Source organism: Chiloscyllium punctatum, chromosome 27 (genome assembly GCF_047496795.1).
Source record: "Chiloscyllium punctatum isolate Juve2018m chromosome 27, sChiPun1.3, whole genome shotgun sequence".
In the NCBI taxonomy this organism is placed as follows: domain Eukaryota; kingdom Metazoa; phylum Chordata; class Chondrichthyes; order Orectolobiformes; family Hemiscylliidae; genus Chiloscyllium; species Chiloscyllium punctatum.
In genome coordinates, this window is record NC_092765.1 from 9,715,941 (window position 1) to 9,735,941 (window position 20,001).

Consider the following 20,001-nt stretch of genomic DNA (forward strand, 5'->3'; position numbering starts at 1 on the left):
AGAATGTGTTTGCATGTGTGCACTTTTCAAAGGTTCATATGTATGTGTCTCAGCATATGAGGGAAGGTCTGCATGCATGTGAGTATGTAAGAGTGTGAGTGTATAGTATAGTATGGTATGGTCACCTGTAATGTGACATGAGCCTAAGGTCCCAGTTGAGGCCATGATGTGCACACATGCACTTACTATCCCTCCCACACTCAAGTCAATGGTATGAATTTGCATTTGTAGAATTGTAATTGCAGATATATTCTATTTTGTTCAAAAAGCACACAATCTACATGCAGGTGAAAGTGAGAACTGCAGATGATGGAGATTTGAGTCCAGAATGTGATGCAGTATCAAGAAGCAGGAGAGTCGATGTTTCGGGCAAAAGCCCTTCATCAGGAATGATGCATACTATCTGCATGCAGCCAATTCGTGTAACATTTTATAAATTTGCACTTTGGAAATGGAACCAGTCTGACTCGAGATTACCATACAGACAGACTCAAACTTGACACCTTTACTGCATTGTCTGAGTTGAGAGCTCACCTCCTTTTATAAAACCTAAAGTTATCTCGACAATGTAACTTGAAAGAAGTTCTAGGATTAACATATTAATGAACTGAAATCTGCAACCCATTCTAAAAGATGCAAGACTTAACAGCAATCTAGATTTGTTCAATATATCATTTCAGTTTCATGATACCGTGATCTTTTTGCTATAAATTCTGTCTCTTATGATCCTGCTCTACAACTACATGATGAAGGAGCAGCACTTAGAAAGCTGTTGGACTATATTTTAAAATAATGAGGAGCAGGATGCAGGATTGTTGGTGGAGTGAGCTAGTCCTCCGTTCCTGCGGGTGACGCTGTAAGGTGGAAGAGCAGGGGGCCGTTGCGTTGGTGATGTGAGAGAGTCCTCCGTTCCTGCGGGTGGCGCTACGACGTGGAGGAGCAGGCGGTGAGGGACGAGGCCTCGGACCGGCGAGTGCAGTGGCACGAGTGTGTGGGTCGAGAGCTTGTCATCTCCATCCTGTTGTTTTCTTGGACCTGGTCTGATCAAATTTAAAAAAATATATATATATATAATTTAATTTCACACTGTTTTTCCGGGGGCGGAGTGTGGTGGTGGTGGTGGGGATTCCCCGCTGTCCGGGTAAAGATGTCGCGGAGCCTGTGGATGGGTGATGTAAGTGTGAGGCGCCGCGTTGCCAGGGGTTATGGAGGTGAAGGTGGGGAGGGCAGTGAGAGGGCCCGGGTGGTCAGGGCAGGGGAGAGAGCCCCCGGGGACCGGGGGGGGGGGACTCACCACATCGGCTCTCTGAACGAAGCAGACATTGTCAGACGAAATAAGAAATTGCTGGGAAAGCACAAGAATGTCTGGCAGTAACTGTGGAGTGGAAATAGATTTATTGTCCAGTGACCCTTCTGGATTTATTGTCCAGTGACCCTTCTTCACAACTGGAGTAGACTGGGGGAAAAAAACATTGCCAGTGTTTATAGTCAATAACTGTAATCATGTACTAGAAAAGAAACCATGAGTTCTATAGTCTCTATAATGACCAAGCTGCACCTTTTCCCATCTTAATATAAATTATGATCTTTATTAATTAATATAGACATGTCGAAGGAGTATTGGCATTCTTGTAATATGCCCTGATGACTACTAAACTGAAAACTTCTGTAGCATGTCTCCTTTTGTTCATTGTCTTTTTTCAGCAATATAATGTGATTCTTTATGAAATCCATTGGTGCACAATTCTTTATTTACAATTTTTATTTTAATAATGTTATTTTGGGGCTTTGAATTTAGTTGGCACCTGGCAAGCATTTATTTCCCTTTTGTAATTGCCCTTCGTTGGGTGATGATGAGATTGTGACAGTTGAATATTTCAAAGAGCACCTAAAGGTCGGTTGTATTTTTGATAGTCTGGAGTCATATGTGGGCTAGACAGGACGTGGACAGCACATTTCCTACCCTGAAGGGAATGAGTGACATGGATGAGTTTTTAAGCATGTACGATATTTTCAAGATCATTATTAATGAGGCTAGTATTTTATTCGAGGTGTATTGATTACTTAAATTTAAATTCTTCTGGATTTGATAAAATCAATGCTGCGCATTGTGCCTATATTAGATGTTTGTAAACAACTTTATGTAGTTTCTTCGCCTTTGCTACTTCTGAGAAATTTAACATCATGTTTCATTACCAGCATTTATATTGTGCGAACCATCATAATATATTTCTCAGCCTCACTGGAGTGTAGGTTACTGTCATCGACATTTTGTAAGTGATTGATGAACATTAGATTTCCAATTAGCTATTGGTGTTACACAGAACAATTTCCTTTTGATATATACTTGTCCGCCTCTAGAGGATTTTGAATCTTTAGAATTCATTACCTGGAAAAGCTGTGCACACAGTAATTGTGTTTATTCAGGACAGACTTTGTTTTGACTCAAGAACTGACAGATATGAGGATGAGTGGGAAAGTTGAATTGTAGTCAGAGGTAAGCAATAATCGTATTGAATGGTGGAGCAGGAATAAGGGGCTACAGTAATTAGCTACTTATGTTCGTATTTTTTATCTTGCAGGATCAATGTTGTGTTAGATAAAACATTGATTCTCCTGGAGACTGTGCATTGTTTAAACTTCAGCAAGCTCTGCATTTATCACCATTCCTAAGTGTGTTCAATCTAGTTATTTGCTGGATCCAAATTGTTGGGAGGACAAGCTTTTAAATGAGCAAGATATTTTGAACATTGTACTATACAACACAAGCTTGTTACAACACTATATGGGCACTGATTAATTTTCTGTCATTTACAGTAAATCTTACCTGCTAGAATTCAGAGAATAGACAACATGGATCTCTTCAAAAGAATGAGAGAAACCTGGCTGGCTATTAATTGCCTCCAGAGTCTGACTGTGACCTGAAAATATCCACCTGTACATAAGTTAAAAATCACACAACACCAGTTTATAGTCCAAGAGGTTTATTTGGAAGCACTAGTTTTCGGAGCACTGCTCCATTAAGTGGTTGTCAACAACCTGATTAAGGAGCAGCGCTCCGAAAGCTAGTGCTTCCAAATAAACCTGTTGGACTATAACCTGGTGCTATGTGCTTTTTAAGTTTGTACACACCTGTCCAACACCGGCACTTCCAAATCATGACCTATACTTACATATATGACCCAAGGGGATCGCCAGTGGAGAATGTTGGGTGGGTTTTTTCACAGGAGAATGACCTTCATTGTATGGTGCAGTTTAACGCAGCTTGCTACGTTATTTTCTGGAACAATAATGCTTAAACAATTTGTCAGGATATGAAAAGGTAAAGTTGGCCTGAAGGATCTAGCTGTATTCTGAACATCCAAATGTTTCTTACAATTTGCCAGTTAGCAGCCTCCTAGCAAACAATTAACCGTTTACTTCAATTCAAATATACATCCCCTTAATCTGATGAGCACTGAAATAATGCTTGGACTCATTTTATATGTTATTCTGCAGTTGGAAAACTACATGGATGAAAATTTTATCTCAAGAGCATTTGCCACAATGGGTGAAACTGTAATAAGTGTAAAAATTATTCGTAATCGAGTGACTGGGTAAGACTATTTGTTTTATTCATAAATAACAAATTACTTGTAATCTTAGATTGTATCCATTAATTTATTTGAATTTGGTTGATTTAATTATTTAATTTACCTCAGTGCTTTTATTTTCAATGAGTGCACATGCACTTTGCCATTCATACTTTATTAAAAGGAATGATTTAGAATGATAGAACTAAAAAGCCAGCACATACTGGAGACTTGTTATAAAACTGAATTCTTGAAAATGCACCTATAAAGTTAAGTTTTAGTTATTTGAATGAGAGTAATAAGAGTAACAATTTAGGATTTTCAAGTTTTGTTTGGTGATTTTGAGTTGATCAGTAACAAATTTCTTTTTATAACTATACGGTGTTTAAATGTAAAAGTTGGTATGAGTTACAGAAAGAAAATATGAAATCACTTACAGCCATCAGAATACCTTGTAAAGTGTGATTACATTCATAAGGTAGGGAAATTTGGCAAGTTCAACCAGTTCATATAGCACCGTGCCTGATGCAGCAGTTCATCAAAATGATTCATTTCTCCAATGTTGGGTCAAGAGAAAATTTTAGTTAAAGCTCTGAGAGAATTGCCTGTGTTAATTTTTAATAATGTCTTGTGACCTTTTGGATCAAATGAGTAGAATAAGTGGAGCCTAGGTTTAACATCTCATCTGAGAAAAACGTATTTCTAGATGAGCAGCTGCAGTTAGAGCCGAGGTTCTGTGCTGAAGTCTCTAAGTGGGGCTTGAACCCATAACCTTCTGACTCATGTGAGAGTGCTAGCCTTGGATATTGACTCAATTTGCTTAATCTTGCAAATTTACAATAAATGTCACTGTTGTATTCATCAAACAGTTCCTGGGTATGACATGTTTTTTTCTTTTCCTATTATATCCCCTCAGTCTATACACATTAGAACAATAGATTGCAGTCAGTAAATAAGTAATGAAATTGTTAACAAGTTCTTGTCACAATGGCTCAGAGGTTAACCAGGGACCCAGGTTCGATTCCATCCTTGGGCAACTGTCTATGTGTAGTTTGCACACTCTCCCCAAGTCTGCATGGGTTTCCTCCAGGTGGTTCGTTTTCCTCCTACAGTCCAAAGATGTGCAGCTTAGGTGAATTGGCCATGCTAGATTGCCTGTAGTGTTCAGGGATGTGTAGGTTAGCCATGAAAAAAACAGAGTTACAAGGATAGAGGGGGTTGGGTCTAAGTGGAATGTTCAGATAGTCTGTGTAGACTTGATGGGCCGATTGGCCTGCTTCCACACTGCAGGGATTCTATGATTCTATCCTTTCTGCTTCATAAACTTAAATAACTGTTAAAACCATTATAACTTTCTTGTCCACATGATTGTTCCCTAAGCCTGAATAGTCTTGGCTCAGTGATACCATTCCATTGAGTTGAAGACTGTAGGATCTGTGAAATGTGAGGTGACTCTGCTTACCGCTCGTGAGGACATAAAAGATCCTATGGAATCATGCAAAGATCTCTCCATCTGTCCTAGCCAAAACGTATCTTTAAATTATCATCATTGAAAGTTTTTTGGTATAATTTATGCAAATGCTATTTGTGGGACCTTTGAGAAAATTGCCATTGTCTGCTATAATACAACAGATTTACTTCATTGGTACCCTGAATTTACTAAAAGTGACGTGTAAATCCAAATGATTCGTCATTGGCGAATTTTTTTTTAAACATTTGAAGATTGAAAGCATATAATATTTAGATCGTCTTGGCTATTTTTTTAATTCCCCAGAATATATTAATCATCATAAAAATTGTTGGCGTACATATAGCATGCATTATTCAAACTGAGATTGCTATTTAAGTTTTTCTCAGTGAAGGTTTTAACATTTATTTTTATTTTCAGGACGCCAGCAGGTTACTGCTTTGTTGAGTTCGCAGACCAGGCTGCTGCAGAGCGATGTCTTCTTAAGATTAATGGGAAAAAACTTCCAGGTGCTTCACCTGTGAGTATTTTGGTGAATTTGTTCAAGAAAAGGTGACAACTATGGAAGAATTGTGGAATAAATTTTGAACTTGACCGGTTGTAATGTACTTTGTTACATTGGTTTATAATGCAAATGCCTATTTCTGCTGTGATCTTCTGATTGCCTATTTTGTAACTTCAATACCTAAAGACCCCGATCTGTTTAATTTAAATAATTTTACTACTAATCGAAATGTTTGCAAAGGCATCTTCTGAGATTTGCTTATTGCATAAATTGTGGCTAATAGTTTCTTACAGAGCATTTCATATTTTGCTATTCAAACTGAGATTGGATGGTAAGCAGCTTGCCACAAGATACTGAAATTGATGACTTCTTAAATAGTACTTCATCCCCCAAATTAAAATTTGGTTGCGGCAAAACATAACCAAGTAATCTCGAGTTTTCTCATTAGTTTAAACAACTCACATTCTGTAATAGATTCCATTTGTATTGTTGTCCTTATATTACAAAATCATCTCAGTGCTCCTTATACGTTAGAGACTAAAATAGATACGGTGCAAAATAACAAAATTATAAGTAGAATAAAAGTAAACAAGGGTTAAAAGAGTGGGGCGAAAGTAATATTTAGCATGTCTGTGAAAGCAGGACGGTATAAAAGATTTGAGATGGGAATTACAGAGGGTAGAGGATGAGAGAGTATCTGTTACATTTGGAACATTGATGAGTTGACTAGCTTCAGGAGAATGGTATGTGCCCAAACATAGGCTACTGTGATCATGTTGTACCAGGCTATGCAGATATTTAAAGGTGAGGATAAGAATTTTTAAGTTCTTAAGTTGTTGGAGTAATATCAGAATGTTAATTTCCTGTGGTGTTGCCAGTAACAGTAACCACTCATAATGTTTGGATATACTGTCAATTATTAAATGAAACATATCAAGCCACAGTACTATAACAATTTATTTTATTTCTGCTAGCAGCCCAGAAGATTTAAACTTAACTATGCCACTTATGGAAAACAACCAGACAACAGGTAATTCACTACAGTATTTTCTGCAGGTAGAGTCATAAAGGTGTACAGCACGGAAACAGACCCTTCAGTCCAACTTGTCCATGCCGACCAGATATCCCAACCCAATCTAGTCCCACTTGCCAGCACTTAGCCCGTACCAAATCCTTCCTGTTCATATACCCATCCAGAAGCCTTTTAAATGTTGCAATTGTGCTAGCCTCCACCACTTCCTCTGGCAGCTCATTCCAGGCACATACCCCCCCTCAGCATGATAAAGTCACCCCTTAGGTCTCTTTTGTATCTTTTCCCTCTGACCCTACACCTGTGCTCTCTAGTTCTGGGCTCCCCCACCCCAGGGAAAAGACTTTGTCTATTTATCCTATCCATGCCTCTCATGATTTTATAAACCTCTATAAGGTCACCCTTCAGTTTCCAATGCTCCAGGGAAAACAGCCACAGCCTAATCAACCTCTCTCTATTGCTCAAATCCTCCAACCCTGACAATATCTTTGTAAATCTTTTCTGAACCCTTTCAAATTTCACAACATCCTTCCAATAGGAAGGAGACCAGAATTACATGCAATATTCCAAAAGTGGTCGAACCAGTGTCCTGTACAATCGCAATACGACCTCCCAACTTCTGTACTCAGTACTCTGAACAATAAAGGAAAGCATATCAAACGCCTTCTTCACTATCCCATCTACCTGCGACTCCACTTTCAAGGAGCTATAATCCTGCACTCCAAGGACTTTGTTCAGCAACACGCCCTAGGACCTTAGCAATAAGTGTATAAGTCCTGCTAAGATTTGCTTTCCAAAATGCAGCTCCTCACATTTATCTAAATTAAACTCCATCTGCCACTCTTCAGCCCATTGGCCCATCTGGTCAAGATCCTGTTGTAATCTGCGGTAACCTTCTTCGCTGTCTACCTCCAACTTTGGTGTCATCTGCAAACTTACTAACTGTACCTCTTATGCTCACATCCAAATAACTTATATAAATGATGAAAAGTAGTGGACCCAGCACCGATCCTTGTGGCACTCCACTGGCCACAGGCCTCCAGTCTGAAAAACAACACTCCACCACCATCCTCTTCCTTTGAGTCAGTTCTGTATCCAATTGGCAAGTTCTCCCTGTATTCCATGAGATCTAACTTTGCAAATCAGTCTCCTATGGGGAACCTTGTCGAACGTCTTACTGAAGTCCAGAAAGATCATGTCTCCCGCTCTGCCCTCATCAATCCTCTTTGTTACTTCTTCAGAAAACTCAATCAGGTTTGTGAGACATGATTTCCAACACACAAAGCCATGTTGACTATCCCTAATCAGTCCTTGCCTTTCCACATACGTGTAAATCCTGTCCCTCAGGATTCCCTCCAACAACTTGCACAACACCAAAGTCTGGCTCACTGGTCTATAGTTCCCTGGCTTCTCCTTACCACCTTTCTTAAATAATGGCCCACGTTAGCCAAACTCCAGTCTTCCGGCACCTCACCTGTGACTATCGATGATACAAATGTCTTAGCACGGGGCCCAGCAATCACTTCTCTAGCTTCCCACAGAGTTCTACAGTATACCTGATCATGTCCTGGAGATTCATCCATTTATATGCATTTCAAGACATCCAGCACTTCCGCCGCTGTAAAATGGACATTTTTCAAGATGTCACCATCTATCTCCCTACATTTTATATCTCCAAGTCCTTCTCCACAGTAAGCACTGATGCAAAAAACTCGTTTAGTATCTTCCCCATCTCCTGCGGCTTCACAGAAAGGTCGCCTTGCTGATCTTTGAGGGGCCCTTTCTCTCCCTGGTTACCCTTTTGTTCTTCATGTATTTGTAAAAATCTTTTGGATTCTCCTTAACCCTATTTGCCAAAGCTATCCCATGTCCCCTTTTTGCCCTCCTGATTTCCCTTTTAAATATACTCCTACTGCCTATTCACTTTAATAAGGATTCACTCGATCTCTCCTGTCTATAGCTGACATATGCTTCCTTTTTCTCACTCAACCCCTCAATTTCTCTAGTTACCCAGCATTCCCTATACCTACCAGCCTTCCCTTTCACCCTGACAGGAATATACTTTCTCTGGATTCTTGTTATCTCATTTCTGAAGGCTTTCCATTTTCCAGCCGTCCCTTTACCTGCGAACATCTGCCCAGTCAGCTTTTGAAAGTTCTTGCATAATACTGTCAAAATTGACCTTCCTCCAATTTAGAACTTCAACTTTTAGACCTGGTCTATCCTTTTCCATCACTATTTTAAATCTAATAGAATTATGGTCACTGGCCCCAAAGTGCTCCCCCATTGACACCTCAGTCACTTGCCCTGCCTTATTTCGCAAGACGAGGTTAAGTTTTGCACCTTCTCTAATAGCTACATCCACATACTGAATCAGAAAATTGTCTTGTACACACTTAACAAATTCCTCTCCATCTAATCTCTTAACACTGTGGCAGTCCCAGTCTATGTTTGGAAAGTTAAAATCCTCTACCATAACCACCCTATTATTGTTACAGATAACTGAAATCTCTTGACAAATTTGTTTCTCAATTTCCCTCTGACTATTAGGGGGGAGTCTATAATACATTCCCAATTAGGGGATAATTCCTTTCTTATTTCTCAGTTCTACTCAAATAACTTTCCTGGATGTATTTCTGGGAATATCCTCCCTCAGTACAGCTGTAATGTTATCCCTTATCAAAAATGCCACTGCCTCTCCTCTCCTGCCTCCCTTTCTGTCCTTCCTGGAGCATTTGTATCCTGGAACATTAAGCTGTCTCACCTGCCTTCCCTGATAGGCCTCTTGCATTGAAATAAATGTAGTTTAATTTATCAGTCCTACCTTGTTCTCTGCCCTGACTGTCTGATTCGCTTTTTTTCTCAACTGTACTCATCTCCCTGGGCTCCCCTGACCTTACTAGTTTAAATCTTCCTGAGCAGCTCTAGCAAATCTCCCTGCCAGTATATTAGTCCCCTTCCAATTCAGGTGCAATCTGTCCTTATTGTACAGTTCACTTCGACCCCAGAAGAGATTCCAATGATCCAAAAATGTGAATCCTTCTCCCATATACCAGCTCCTCAGCCATGCATTCATCTGCTCTATCCTTCTATTCCTACCCTCACTAGCTCATAGCACTGGGAGTGATCTACTATATTACTACTCTTGAGGACCTCCTTTTTAAATTCCTGCCTAACTCTCTGTATTCTCCCTTTAGAATCTCAACCTTTTCCCTTCCTATTTCGTTGGTTCCTGCTGGTCCCTCTCCCCGTTGAGAACATTCTGCATCTTTTCTGAGACATCCTTGAACCTGGCACAGGGGAGGCAACACACCATTCTGATTTTTCGCTGCTGGCCACAGAAACATCTGTCTGTGCCTCGGTCTAGAGAGTCTCCTAACATAGTCAATCTCTTGGGACCCAACATATCCATCATTGCATTAGTGGCAGTCTAAATACAAGAAACTTGGCTGTTCATGCTACATTCCCCTGAGAATCCATCACCCCTTACATCTTCCAAAACAGCATACTTGTTTAAAATGGGGATAGCCACAGAAGATAGCTTAAAAATGTGTTGCTGGAAAAGCGCAGCAGGTCTGGCAGCATCAAAGGAGAAGGAGAATTGACGTTTCGGGCATAAGCATCCTTCTCCTTTGATGCTGCCTGACTGCTGCGTTTTTCCAGCAACACACTTTTAAACTCTGATCTCCAGCATCTGCAGTCCTCACTTTCTCATAGCCACAGAAGAACCCTGCACTACCTCTCGTACCTGTCCTGGAGGTAACCCATCTATGTGACTGTATCTGTGACTTTTCTCCCTTCCTATAACTTTCATCCATCACACCCTCTTGCTCTTGTAAATTCCTCATTGCCTCTAACTGTCACTCTAACCGATCCATTTGATCTGATAGGATTCGCAAACAACGGCATTTATTGCAGATATAACCCTCAGCAATATGTAAACTCTCCCTAAACCCCCACATCTGACAAGAAGAGCATATCATTCTACTAAGGGCCATTTTTGCTTCTTCCAATCTACATACCCAGAAAATAACAGTCTTATTCCTCTACAAGACACTGCTCCAGGCTACTTTAGTACTTATGGCTTATATTTTTAAGTTTAATCAAGAGGCATATATCAATAAAATATATAATAAAGAACCCACTCCATTCACTATTTTAGATTTACAGCAAGGCAATATTTAAACTATTCACTTATCTGTTTCTGTGCTGTGACCTCTCCCAAACAGGTTCCTCCAAGATTAGTTGTGAACTTCACTGTTTAAGTTTTCCAAGATGCACACTGATGTCCAGCGATACATGAATTCAATAGCAAAGGCAGTAACTGGACAGGTTGACTGCTGTGTCAGTTAGCAGTTTGGGTTTCTTTCTCTCCATCTATCTCTTGCGCTCTCTCTCTCTGTCTCTGTCTCTCTCGCTCTCTCTGTCTCTCTCTCTACTTACCTGACCATGTGCTGCCTTTGCCTGTACCTCTCCCTTTCAAAACTCCAAAACAATGCAACAGCATATAAAACAGTAATTCCCGCTCCTGTAATTCGAGGAAATAGCCTCCAGCACCTGAAATACCTGAAAAAAGGAGCAGTCTGTTACAGCCAGAAATTTTTCCTGTCCTCCATCTTGGATTACCCAGCATCCTATTGTTCTGTTCAGTCAGTCCCTCTCTTCTTCCTTTGATGTTGGTGCTACCTCACTTGAATTGAATTTATTGTCACGTGTACTGAGGCACAGTGAAAAGCTTTGTCTTGTGAGCAATACAGGCAGATCACATAGTTAAGTAGCATAGATCGTAAATAATAGGTGAACATAGTTAAGTAGCATAGATAGTAAATAATAGATTTCCCTTTAAAAGTAACACCGAGTTCATCAGTTTCCTGTCCTACTTAAAACTTCTGGATCCACACTTTTTTCTACTGTATTATTTTTTACTTAATTTTCCGTGCAAGATTCATATCTCATTCTCTATTTCTACCAGAACATTGATCACTGAAGTTCTCTTCCCTGTGCTCACTGACATTGTTAACTGTTTCCTTTCCTTAAGTTTGTCCTCAACATTTCGAAATCTGCTATCATCCTCTGTCTTAAACAAAAGCACACACTATCCTTGCAAACTTCCACAACATCTCCCTTTCCTCTTCAACGTCCTTAACTATATCACTGCCTCCCAAACACTTGCCCATCATTCTCAGATTTCTGTATCTGCATTTCTCCAATCAGCTTTTCTACAACTGCACTGAAATGTCTGAACTATAAATAACGTCCTTGTGGCCGAGGTGTACTATATGTACATTCTTCTCAAAATCCTTATAGCCTTTGATGCAGTCATCCACATCATCCCCCACATTGCTGCTGTTTTCCACCTGAGTGGGACTGACCTCACCTGATTCTGTTCTTATCTGCGTTTCGTAATTAGAGAATTTGCAGAAATAGATTTTCTTAATTCCTCTACACCATTAATGCTGCAATTCACCAAGAAGCTATCTTTTGCTGTCTTTTATTTATCATTGAGTTGCTATCCTTGATTAGTCAAAACTATGACATCAGTTCAACATTTATGATGGCAACACCCAGCTTTACTTCATCATTATCCCCACTGCCATCGTGTTGTCAGATTGCCAGTTCAGCATTCAAGAGGCACAATTTGCTCCAGTTAAACACAAGTGTGAAGTCATTGCCTTAGCTCCTATACAAACCACCATTCCCTCATCAGTTATATCATCCTCCCTACTACTGTCTTAATCGGAGCCAGACTGTTTGAGAGATTGATGGCCTGTCTGACTGTGAGCTGAGCTTTTGATCCAAATATCCTTTCCACTATGAAGGCTGCCTACTTCTGACCCACCTCCAGATCATTGCCTGCCTTTGCCTCAATGTCATCTTGTTTGCTGCAGAAATACTCACACATGCTGCTATTTCCTCCAGAACCTACTTATCCAAACAATATCCTAGCTGGTGGGCCATTTTCCAATATCCATGAACTCTTCAAGTTTTACCTATATCCCAGTCAGTTGGACCAAACGTTAATGATTGTGTCTTCTGCCATCTAAACTTAAACCTTGAGTTGCCACCCTAATCATTTTAGTTTCTTTCTCTATCTCTTTCTCTCTCATTCACACTCCTTGTAAGATTCTCTTTAAAACCTTTTCTTTCACCAAACATTTAATTAACCCTCTTTGTGGTTTGGTGTCACTGTTTCTCTCTTTATGGAACTGTGCAGCATCTTGGGCTGTTTTCCTTTGTTGAAGGCACTGTTTAAATGTAAGTAATTATCTAACTAGAAATGCTGAGGTGTTTTTGAAATGATGTTGTGTAGTTAGCCGTGCTGTTATATACAGTGGTGACAAGCGTCAGAAACATAGTTACTGTGTGTTAGCACACTTAACTACTGCTAACCAAGCGTCATGAACTGATGAACAACTCAATCTAGCATATAACTTTTACAAATGTATCATTTAAAACCATGAAACAGGGTAGTTAGATATTTAAGTGGGTTTGGGATCAAGATAGATTGATTCTATTAGGTAGTACACTTTTTATAGAAAATGTCTACTGAAAATAGATCAGAATTTATCTCTAATGCAATAAGTATAATTTTAATAAATGCTTGATATCACATCTTTTCATTTTAAAAGTAATATTTAATGCTTGGATATTAACATCCTTTTCCATAGTCCTGAATACTCACTGTTTGTTGGAGACCTTACGCCAGAAGTGGACGATGGAATGCTTTACGAATTTTTTGTTGAGAAGTACCCTACGTGTAGAGGAGGAAAAGTGGTTTTGGACAATCTGGGAAACTCCAAGTATGTAGAACTTGTGTATTACTTTAGCTATATAACCAATGTTCTTTGTGCTACAAACAGAGCTATAGTCTATAATTTGGAACCATAATCAATGTTCATATTTGTGATGTCTTGAAACTATTTATAATGATTGATTAGGTGGAATAGGACAGTATATTTCTACCAAGTACAGTGTGCCATGAAGCAGAAGGTAAAGGTTACACAATTTGGCGTGCAAGGTATCTGTTGTTGACCACAGCATATGTGTAGACACAAAGCAGATGACTGTCTCCTCCACATGTCCAAAGTTAAAATGAAAGACATTTAAAATGAAATTTTCATTCTTTCTAGCTGTAGACAATAGTTTAATAACATTGAATGCAGGTATGCAATTATCTTTGTAGTCATCGATGATGTGTTAGAGCCTGCAGGAAAGAAAAGTTTATTTTAGAAAGTGTCAGTCAGCAGCAGTTGTTTCATTAAGTGTGTGCAAGGTTGGAGTTAATCACTTTCTGAAAAAGGAATCATGTAACTTCAATATCTTCTTACCTTTTCGGTAATCCTGGCAAGGTAGCATTTATTGCCATGCACTCCTTTACACCCCCAATATACCAAGGATATTAACAGGCACAGGTTTGCCTATTAGACTGTTTTAACATCCTGTGCTCGCTTAATTGCTAGTTCTAGTGTATCCCGGATTAATTTGTTGCTATATTTGGTGCTTTAGTACCTACATTATCTTTGAATTAAAATAAATCTACTTTATGTAACTGAAGATAAACGCTGGAACTAAGAATATCTAATCTTTGATTGATAGAAGTAGACTGCTTTTGTTTTAGTTTGAGAACTAATCAGAGCCTCGCGATTCATTTCAAATGCTCTGTTTAATGTAACCTTTAACTCCCAACCTCCGTCCTCACCCTCCAGCTCATTCCAGGTTATTGACCTGAAAATAATCAGCTTAAGAATGGAACGGTGATATGAAATACAGTAGAATTTATTTCTTTTGCAGAGGTTATGGCTTTGTGAAGTTCTCTGATGAAACTGAACAGAAACGAGCACTTTCTGAGTGTCAAGGTGCAATTGGTGTCGGAGGGAAAGCTTTAAGGCTGAGTGTGGCAATACCAAAAACGTAAGCAACATTGGAGAAAGGCACAAAAGTTGGGTGTTGCACTTTCTACACTTTCATTCTGAATGTTTATCCCTTTGCCACTCTTGAAATTTATGTGTACCACACGTTTAATATTTACTTTGTAGTACTAGAAACAAGAAATTCTAATTTAAGTAAGGCAGAATTGAAACCATTTCTATCACTAAATGAAATACCATGCATCTTTGCACAGATTTAAGTGTTGTCGGACAGGAATCTCAGTTTCTGAATGACTGAGCAGAAGCAGACTTCTAATTGCCTCTACTGTGGCCTAACTGTTCACATGTAAACAAACAGCCACTTCCCCTCTCTGCTAGTCCTGGACTTGCTCCCTATCTGTGCTTTTAAGCTTGGGTGGTGGCAGGCTGCGTCATGCATGCAGTGTGCTTAAAGTATAAGAAAATACATTGAAAATGTTGGATACAGAATGAGCTCATTGCAGATTCAGTGTCTTTTTTAAAGGCTGTGATGGTTGCCCAACTCCAGCAGAAATGTTTTACAAAAGAGGCAGATGGAGAAATCCTAGTCCTAGGAAAAGGGAGGAAATGCAAGCCTCCTGTACGAGAAATATAGAATGGAAGACAGTGTTATTGAAAATCGTTGTTGCTTTCACTCCTGAAAGCAGCAATGAGCATTCCTGCTTTAGTCCTTCATGGTTTGTTGTCAGCTTTCCAGTTCTGGACACGTATCAATGATGTGTTATAGACCAGGCCAGATCCCCCCTCAAAACATTTCAAGAAAGTACCCCAGACCCTAACTTTGCTAATTGTTTTAAGCAGGTGTAAAGTAAATTCCAGGAGTGATGGAGCTGACCAACCACTTAGCTTTAAACAAAACAGAATTTATTTACAAGATTAGTGAATGAAGACAAATAAAAGAGAACAGAATGCAGAATAACTTGACCTATCCAAAAGCCCAACAGATTATCCCAATGTAATGATGCTGTTCCAAATACTCGCAATAATCCCTGTAAACACCCCTTGTCACAAAAGATAAGATCAAACATACGGTCTTAGAGAAGTCAGAGAGAGAGTACCATGGATCTGTTTCTTTGGGTCCAGCAACTTCAAAATGCTACTTTCATTGTACAAGCTTTTTTTTAATTTGAAAGCCTTTTGCTTGGTTTATTATCTGTTAGCAATAATCAAACAGCCCTAAAACCCATCCAAACCCAGACTGTTCGGAAAACCAAGAACAGCATAACCTTGTTAAAGGAGCAGCATTGTCATAGATGTCAGTACTGCTGAATTCTTCAAAAGGTTCCTGTACCATTGCAGTGGCAGAACATAGCTGAAAAATGTGTTGCTGGAAAAGTGCAGCAGGTCAGGCAGCATCCAAGGAGCAGGAAAATCGACGTTTCAGGTGTAAGCCCTTCTTCAGGAATGAGGAGGGTGTGCCAAGCAGGCTAAGATAAAAGGTAGGGCGGAGGGACTTGGGGGAGGGGCGTTGGGAATGTGATAGGTGGAAGGAAGTTAAGGTGAGGGTGATAGGCCAGAGAAGCCATGGGGGCGGAGAGGTCGGGAAGAAGATTGCAGGCCAAGAAGGCGGTGCTGAGTCCGAGGGTTGGGACTAAGATAAGGTGGGGGGAGGGGAAATGAGGAAGATGGAGAAATCTGCATTCATCCCTTTTGGCAGAACATATTCCATTTAAGCAAAGTAAATAAAGTTTATTGTCTTTTTTTCTCCTGTGTTTTATTAGCTCACTAAAATCTGGTTACAAATTCTGTTTCTCTCCTTCCACCACTATCAGCACCTCCCAGGGTTCCGACATGTGGACCACTCCAGTTTTCCCTGGCAAAGAATAGCCTAATGAATGTCAGTGAAACATCCCAATTTTTTTTACAACTGCAACTAAAGGAATAAATTATTTGCGGTAGCACACAAAGTAGCTCAGTTATGTTGTTGTACAAAAATATACACTTACATATAAGCTTTGTAAGGCCTGTGTTTATATTTATTTCAATGAAAAAATGGTTTTTAAAAAAACCTATTTTAGTATCTTTGAACCTTTTGCAGCAATTGTGAACAATTCTGATATATATACTTTCAGGCAAATGTGTTTGCCATGCAGAATTATGCACTAAATCAGTGAGTGCATTTAGATGAACGATTATTGATAATAGAGTGCCTCACAGTGATTAAGAATGGCATAAAATAATGCTGCAAGTAGGTTCAGATTTTTAAAAATTACCAGTAAACTTTCCTTTACTTTAAATGAAAAAGCAAGGCTGATGGATTCCCTGTAAGAGGAGCAGAAGTCAAGGCACCTAAAGAGACTTTGACAGAGGGTGCAACTGTTGATATTCAGACGGAATCCTTTATATTTAAACAATCCAATCAATATGCAGTTATATGAGGAGTTTCCAGTTAAAAAAGCTATTTGGGGCAGCTTTTAAATTACTATTATGTATTTTGTAATCACTGTAATAATGTAGGGAATTGCATATCCTACGTGCAGCTTGCAGAAACCCACAAAAAGTGACGTAATACATGACCAGAATCTTTCTCTCTAATGTTGGTTAAGGAATAAATATTGTTCTTGACACTGCAATGAGTCTCCTGAGGAACTTTGAATTTTGTCTCATGCAGTGGAAATCACCATTTTTAATTGGCACAGTGGTTAGCACTGCTGCCTCACAGTGCCAGAGACCCGGGGTCAATTCCCACCTCAGGCAACTGTCTGTGTGGAGTTTGCACATTCTCCCTGTGTCTGCGTGAGTTTCCTTCCGGTGCTCCGGTTTCTTCCCACAGACCAAAGATGCGCAGGTAAGGTGAATTGGCCATGCTAAATTGCCCATAGTGTTAGGTGAAGGGGTAAATGTAGGGGAATGGTCTGGGTGGGTTGCTCTTCGGAGGGTCGGTGTGAATTTGTTGGGCTGAAGGGCTTGTTTCCACACTATAAGTAAACTAATCTAATCTAATGAATGGCCCATTCAAATGTGTGAAAAAATTCTGTATTTAAGCAAATGTGTTTCAATATCACTGTTTGCTCAGACATAACATTAACTTAACGGCAAAGGAATTGAGATTCTGAAAAGATGTACATTTAGCAGATGAATGAAATTTACTATATATTAAAACATGTAACATTTCAAATTAAGCATGTAGAATATCAGAGTTGGGTCTACATTCCAAAAGGGTAAAATTACATTCAAAACTAAGAAGGTCTGTTTTGCAGGGAGTCTGAGTTACAACTGTTAAGTTGGAGATATGTTCTCAATGCTAAAAATGGCCATTGTAATCAACCTGTACATGCTCAGTTTCAGTGTGACATAACATGTATGTCCAGTTACACAATTCGTTGATGGGGGTTGGAGATGCATGATGCCAGAACTCAGCTGAATCATGTCTATGGATCTATGACATTACTTATGTTATTTCACTTTAATAGTCAGATGTTTCCCGTAAATGTTGAGGAAGAAAAATTTTGTTTCCTTTTTAAATTTGCAAGTAATCTTTCAGCATCAGATAATTGGTGACACAGCTCTATTTCATGCCCTACTCCAATCGCTGGCCATTATTCATCTGCAAGAATGTTTTTCATTGTTTTCAGAATTCTCACTCCTGATAACGGAAGATGCTGTCAGGTTAACTTGCTGTTTACAACAAAAACTGTACATTAATTGAATTGCTAGTCACGGACTGCAACGCTTCACCTAGTGGTGATTTTGTCCATTAGCACAGCCCTTTCAAAAACATTTGCTTGCTTGTTTCTTTTTTTTTGGTAAATAGAATAAGTGGTCAGCAGTAACAATATGGAAGAGTTTGCATCTGTTTAGTTTACATGTCACTGAATCGTTTTGTCCTGTTGTAACAAATTCAAATACTTTTAACTTTCAGCAATCGTGTAGTGAAGCCACCAGACTACAGTCAGACATATACCTACAACTATAACCAGTATTACCAGCCATACCAGAACTACTACACTCAGTGGGGGTATGATCAGTACACTGGGAGTTATAGCTACAGCTACCAACAGTATGGCTATACGCAAAGTACAATGCAGGTAAACTCATTGAAAACCTACAGCTATAAGTCACTAGCTCCGACTCACCATAACTTGTACAGATATTACTCCATGTTGACAAGTCTAGTGAAAACCAAGAAACAATGTCTTGTCAAATTTGTGTTATAGAGACTATTTCACAGCATCTAGGTAAGCTCTCTCCTTAATTTCTCTCAGGTTGAAATCTCTCTTGCTCAAGAAGTTTGATCTTGCCCTTATTGTCTACCTCATGTTAATTCACCCCATCCACCTACTCATACACTACATGTTAATTCACAGAGTGAAATTGAAAGGATTATTATCTGCAATTTGAAATTATGAAACTAGAGACTATAAATTGAAGCTATTTGTTCACTACTGAAGTTATTTCACAATTTGGAGCCATGTGAATCACAAGGGTAACAAGTATGAGTAAATTATTTAGACTGTGCTTGTAAGCTTAATATTTAAACAGCTTGCCAACAATTCCGTTAATGCAGCACTTGGGGTAACAAATGAAGAGACAAGCTTTCTTCAATTGTAATTTGGTTTAGTGGTTATGTTAAATGTGGAAAGCATAGTGAAACTTCCTTCATCTCAGTGAGCTTGGTTTCTATAGGATAGTTTCTATTATGCATTTTCTTTGTATGTTTTGGTTAAGCAGATTTAATTTCCAACAAAATGCCTTCAGTGCTTCTGTTGATTAAGTGGACAATATGAAGTTAGTTGAAGGTGCAGTGAAAGGTGTTGAAACTGAGCCATTCAATCACGTTTTCCTGCTGGTTATGATGCACTTTTTCTATTATTAGTTTCATTGGCTTCTTGATCCGGTCTAGAAGTTTTGAAACAGTGACACATTTTGGCCACCTTGCACCTCACTGTCAACTTTGGTAAAATGCTTCGTTGCTGCAGAGTTCTTGTGTGCAAAGATGCTCCTATCTATTAATTAAGCTATTTGTTTGTAGTGCCTTTAATTTAATTGTAATGACTTCACATGGGTCTCTGCATTTGTTGATAACCGTTGGCAACATTGTTTAAAGTGTGTTTTTGGTAAAGAGGTGGACATTTTAAAATAAACCACAGTATATTGTTATCTGATTTTAAAACAAAGGTACTCATTTATGTATGATTCATTTTATTTGCAGAATTATGAAGAAGTAGGAGATGATGCTTTGGAAGGTAAGTACAATAGTTAAACTTTTCTCTTTATTGTTCAAACACACTTATAATCATACCTTATACAGATAGTTTCTGTGACCCTATACTTTGATAGATCTTGTATGTTATAGGAAAACTAAATTTATCCAAGTTTGAGGAATGGTCCAGAAGTTATACAAATAAAAACAGTTATGGTACTCAATAGCAAAGCTCATCTCCCGCAGTTTTTTCTTTATCTATAGTTCCCATCATAATTTATTTTCCATTCTCACTCATTCAACATGCTGTCTTAGTGATATTTGTCAAAAGAAAGCCTTATATACATAGAAATTAAGATCATTCTGCTGTACGAAT

The 20,001-nt window shown here is 39.0% G+C and overlaps 1 protein-coding gene across 3 annotated transcripts in view; it reads left to right on the top strand.

Annotated features, from left to right (window-relative positions):
- The first annotated feature begins 927 nt into the window (after positions 1 to 927).
- LOC140453400 (tRNA selenocysteine 1-associated protein 1-like) overlaps positions 928 to 20,001 on the top strand; it is a 28,607-nt gene continuing 9,533 nt past the window's right edge. Inside the window, exons 1-8 of one of the 3 annotated variants that reach the window (XM_072548032.1) lie at positions 928 to 1,174; positions 3,499 to 3,596; positions 5,461 to 5,560; positions 6,520 to 6,575; positions 13,244 to 13,375; positions 14,367 to 14,486; positions 18,345 to 18,510; positions 19,635 to 19,668. In XM_072548032.1, the coding sequence (XP_072404133.1) occupies positions 1,148 to 1,174; positions 3,499 to 3,596; positions 5,461 to 5,560; positions 6,520 to 6,575; positions 13,244 to 13,375; positions 14,367 to 14,486; positions 18,345 to 18,510; positions 19,635 to 19,668 (733 nt within the window). In that variant the 5' untranslated portion in view covers positions 928 to 1,147. The remainder of the gene's footprint in view (positions 1,175 to 3,498; positions 3,597 to 5,460; positions 5,561 to 6,519; positions 6,576 to 13,243; positions 13,376 to 14,366; positions 14,487 to 18,344; positions 18,511 to 19,634; positions 19,669 to 20,001) is intronic. The other 2 variants (XM_072548033.1, XM_072548034.1) reach the window with 2 other exon arrangements.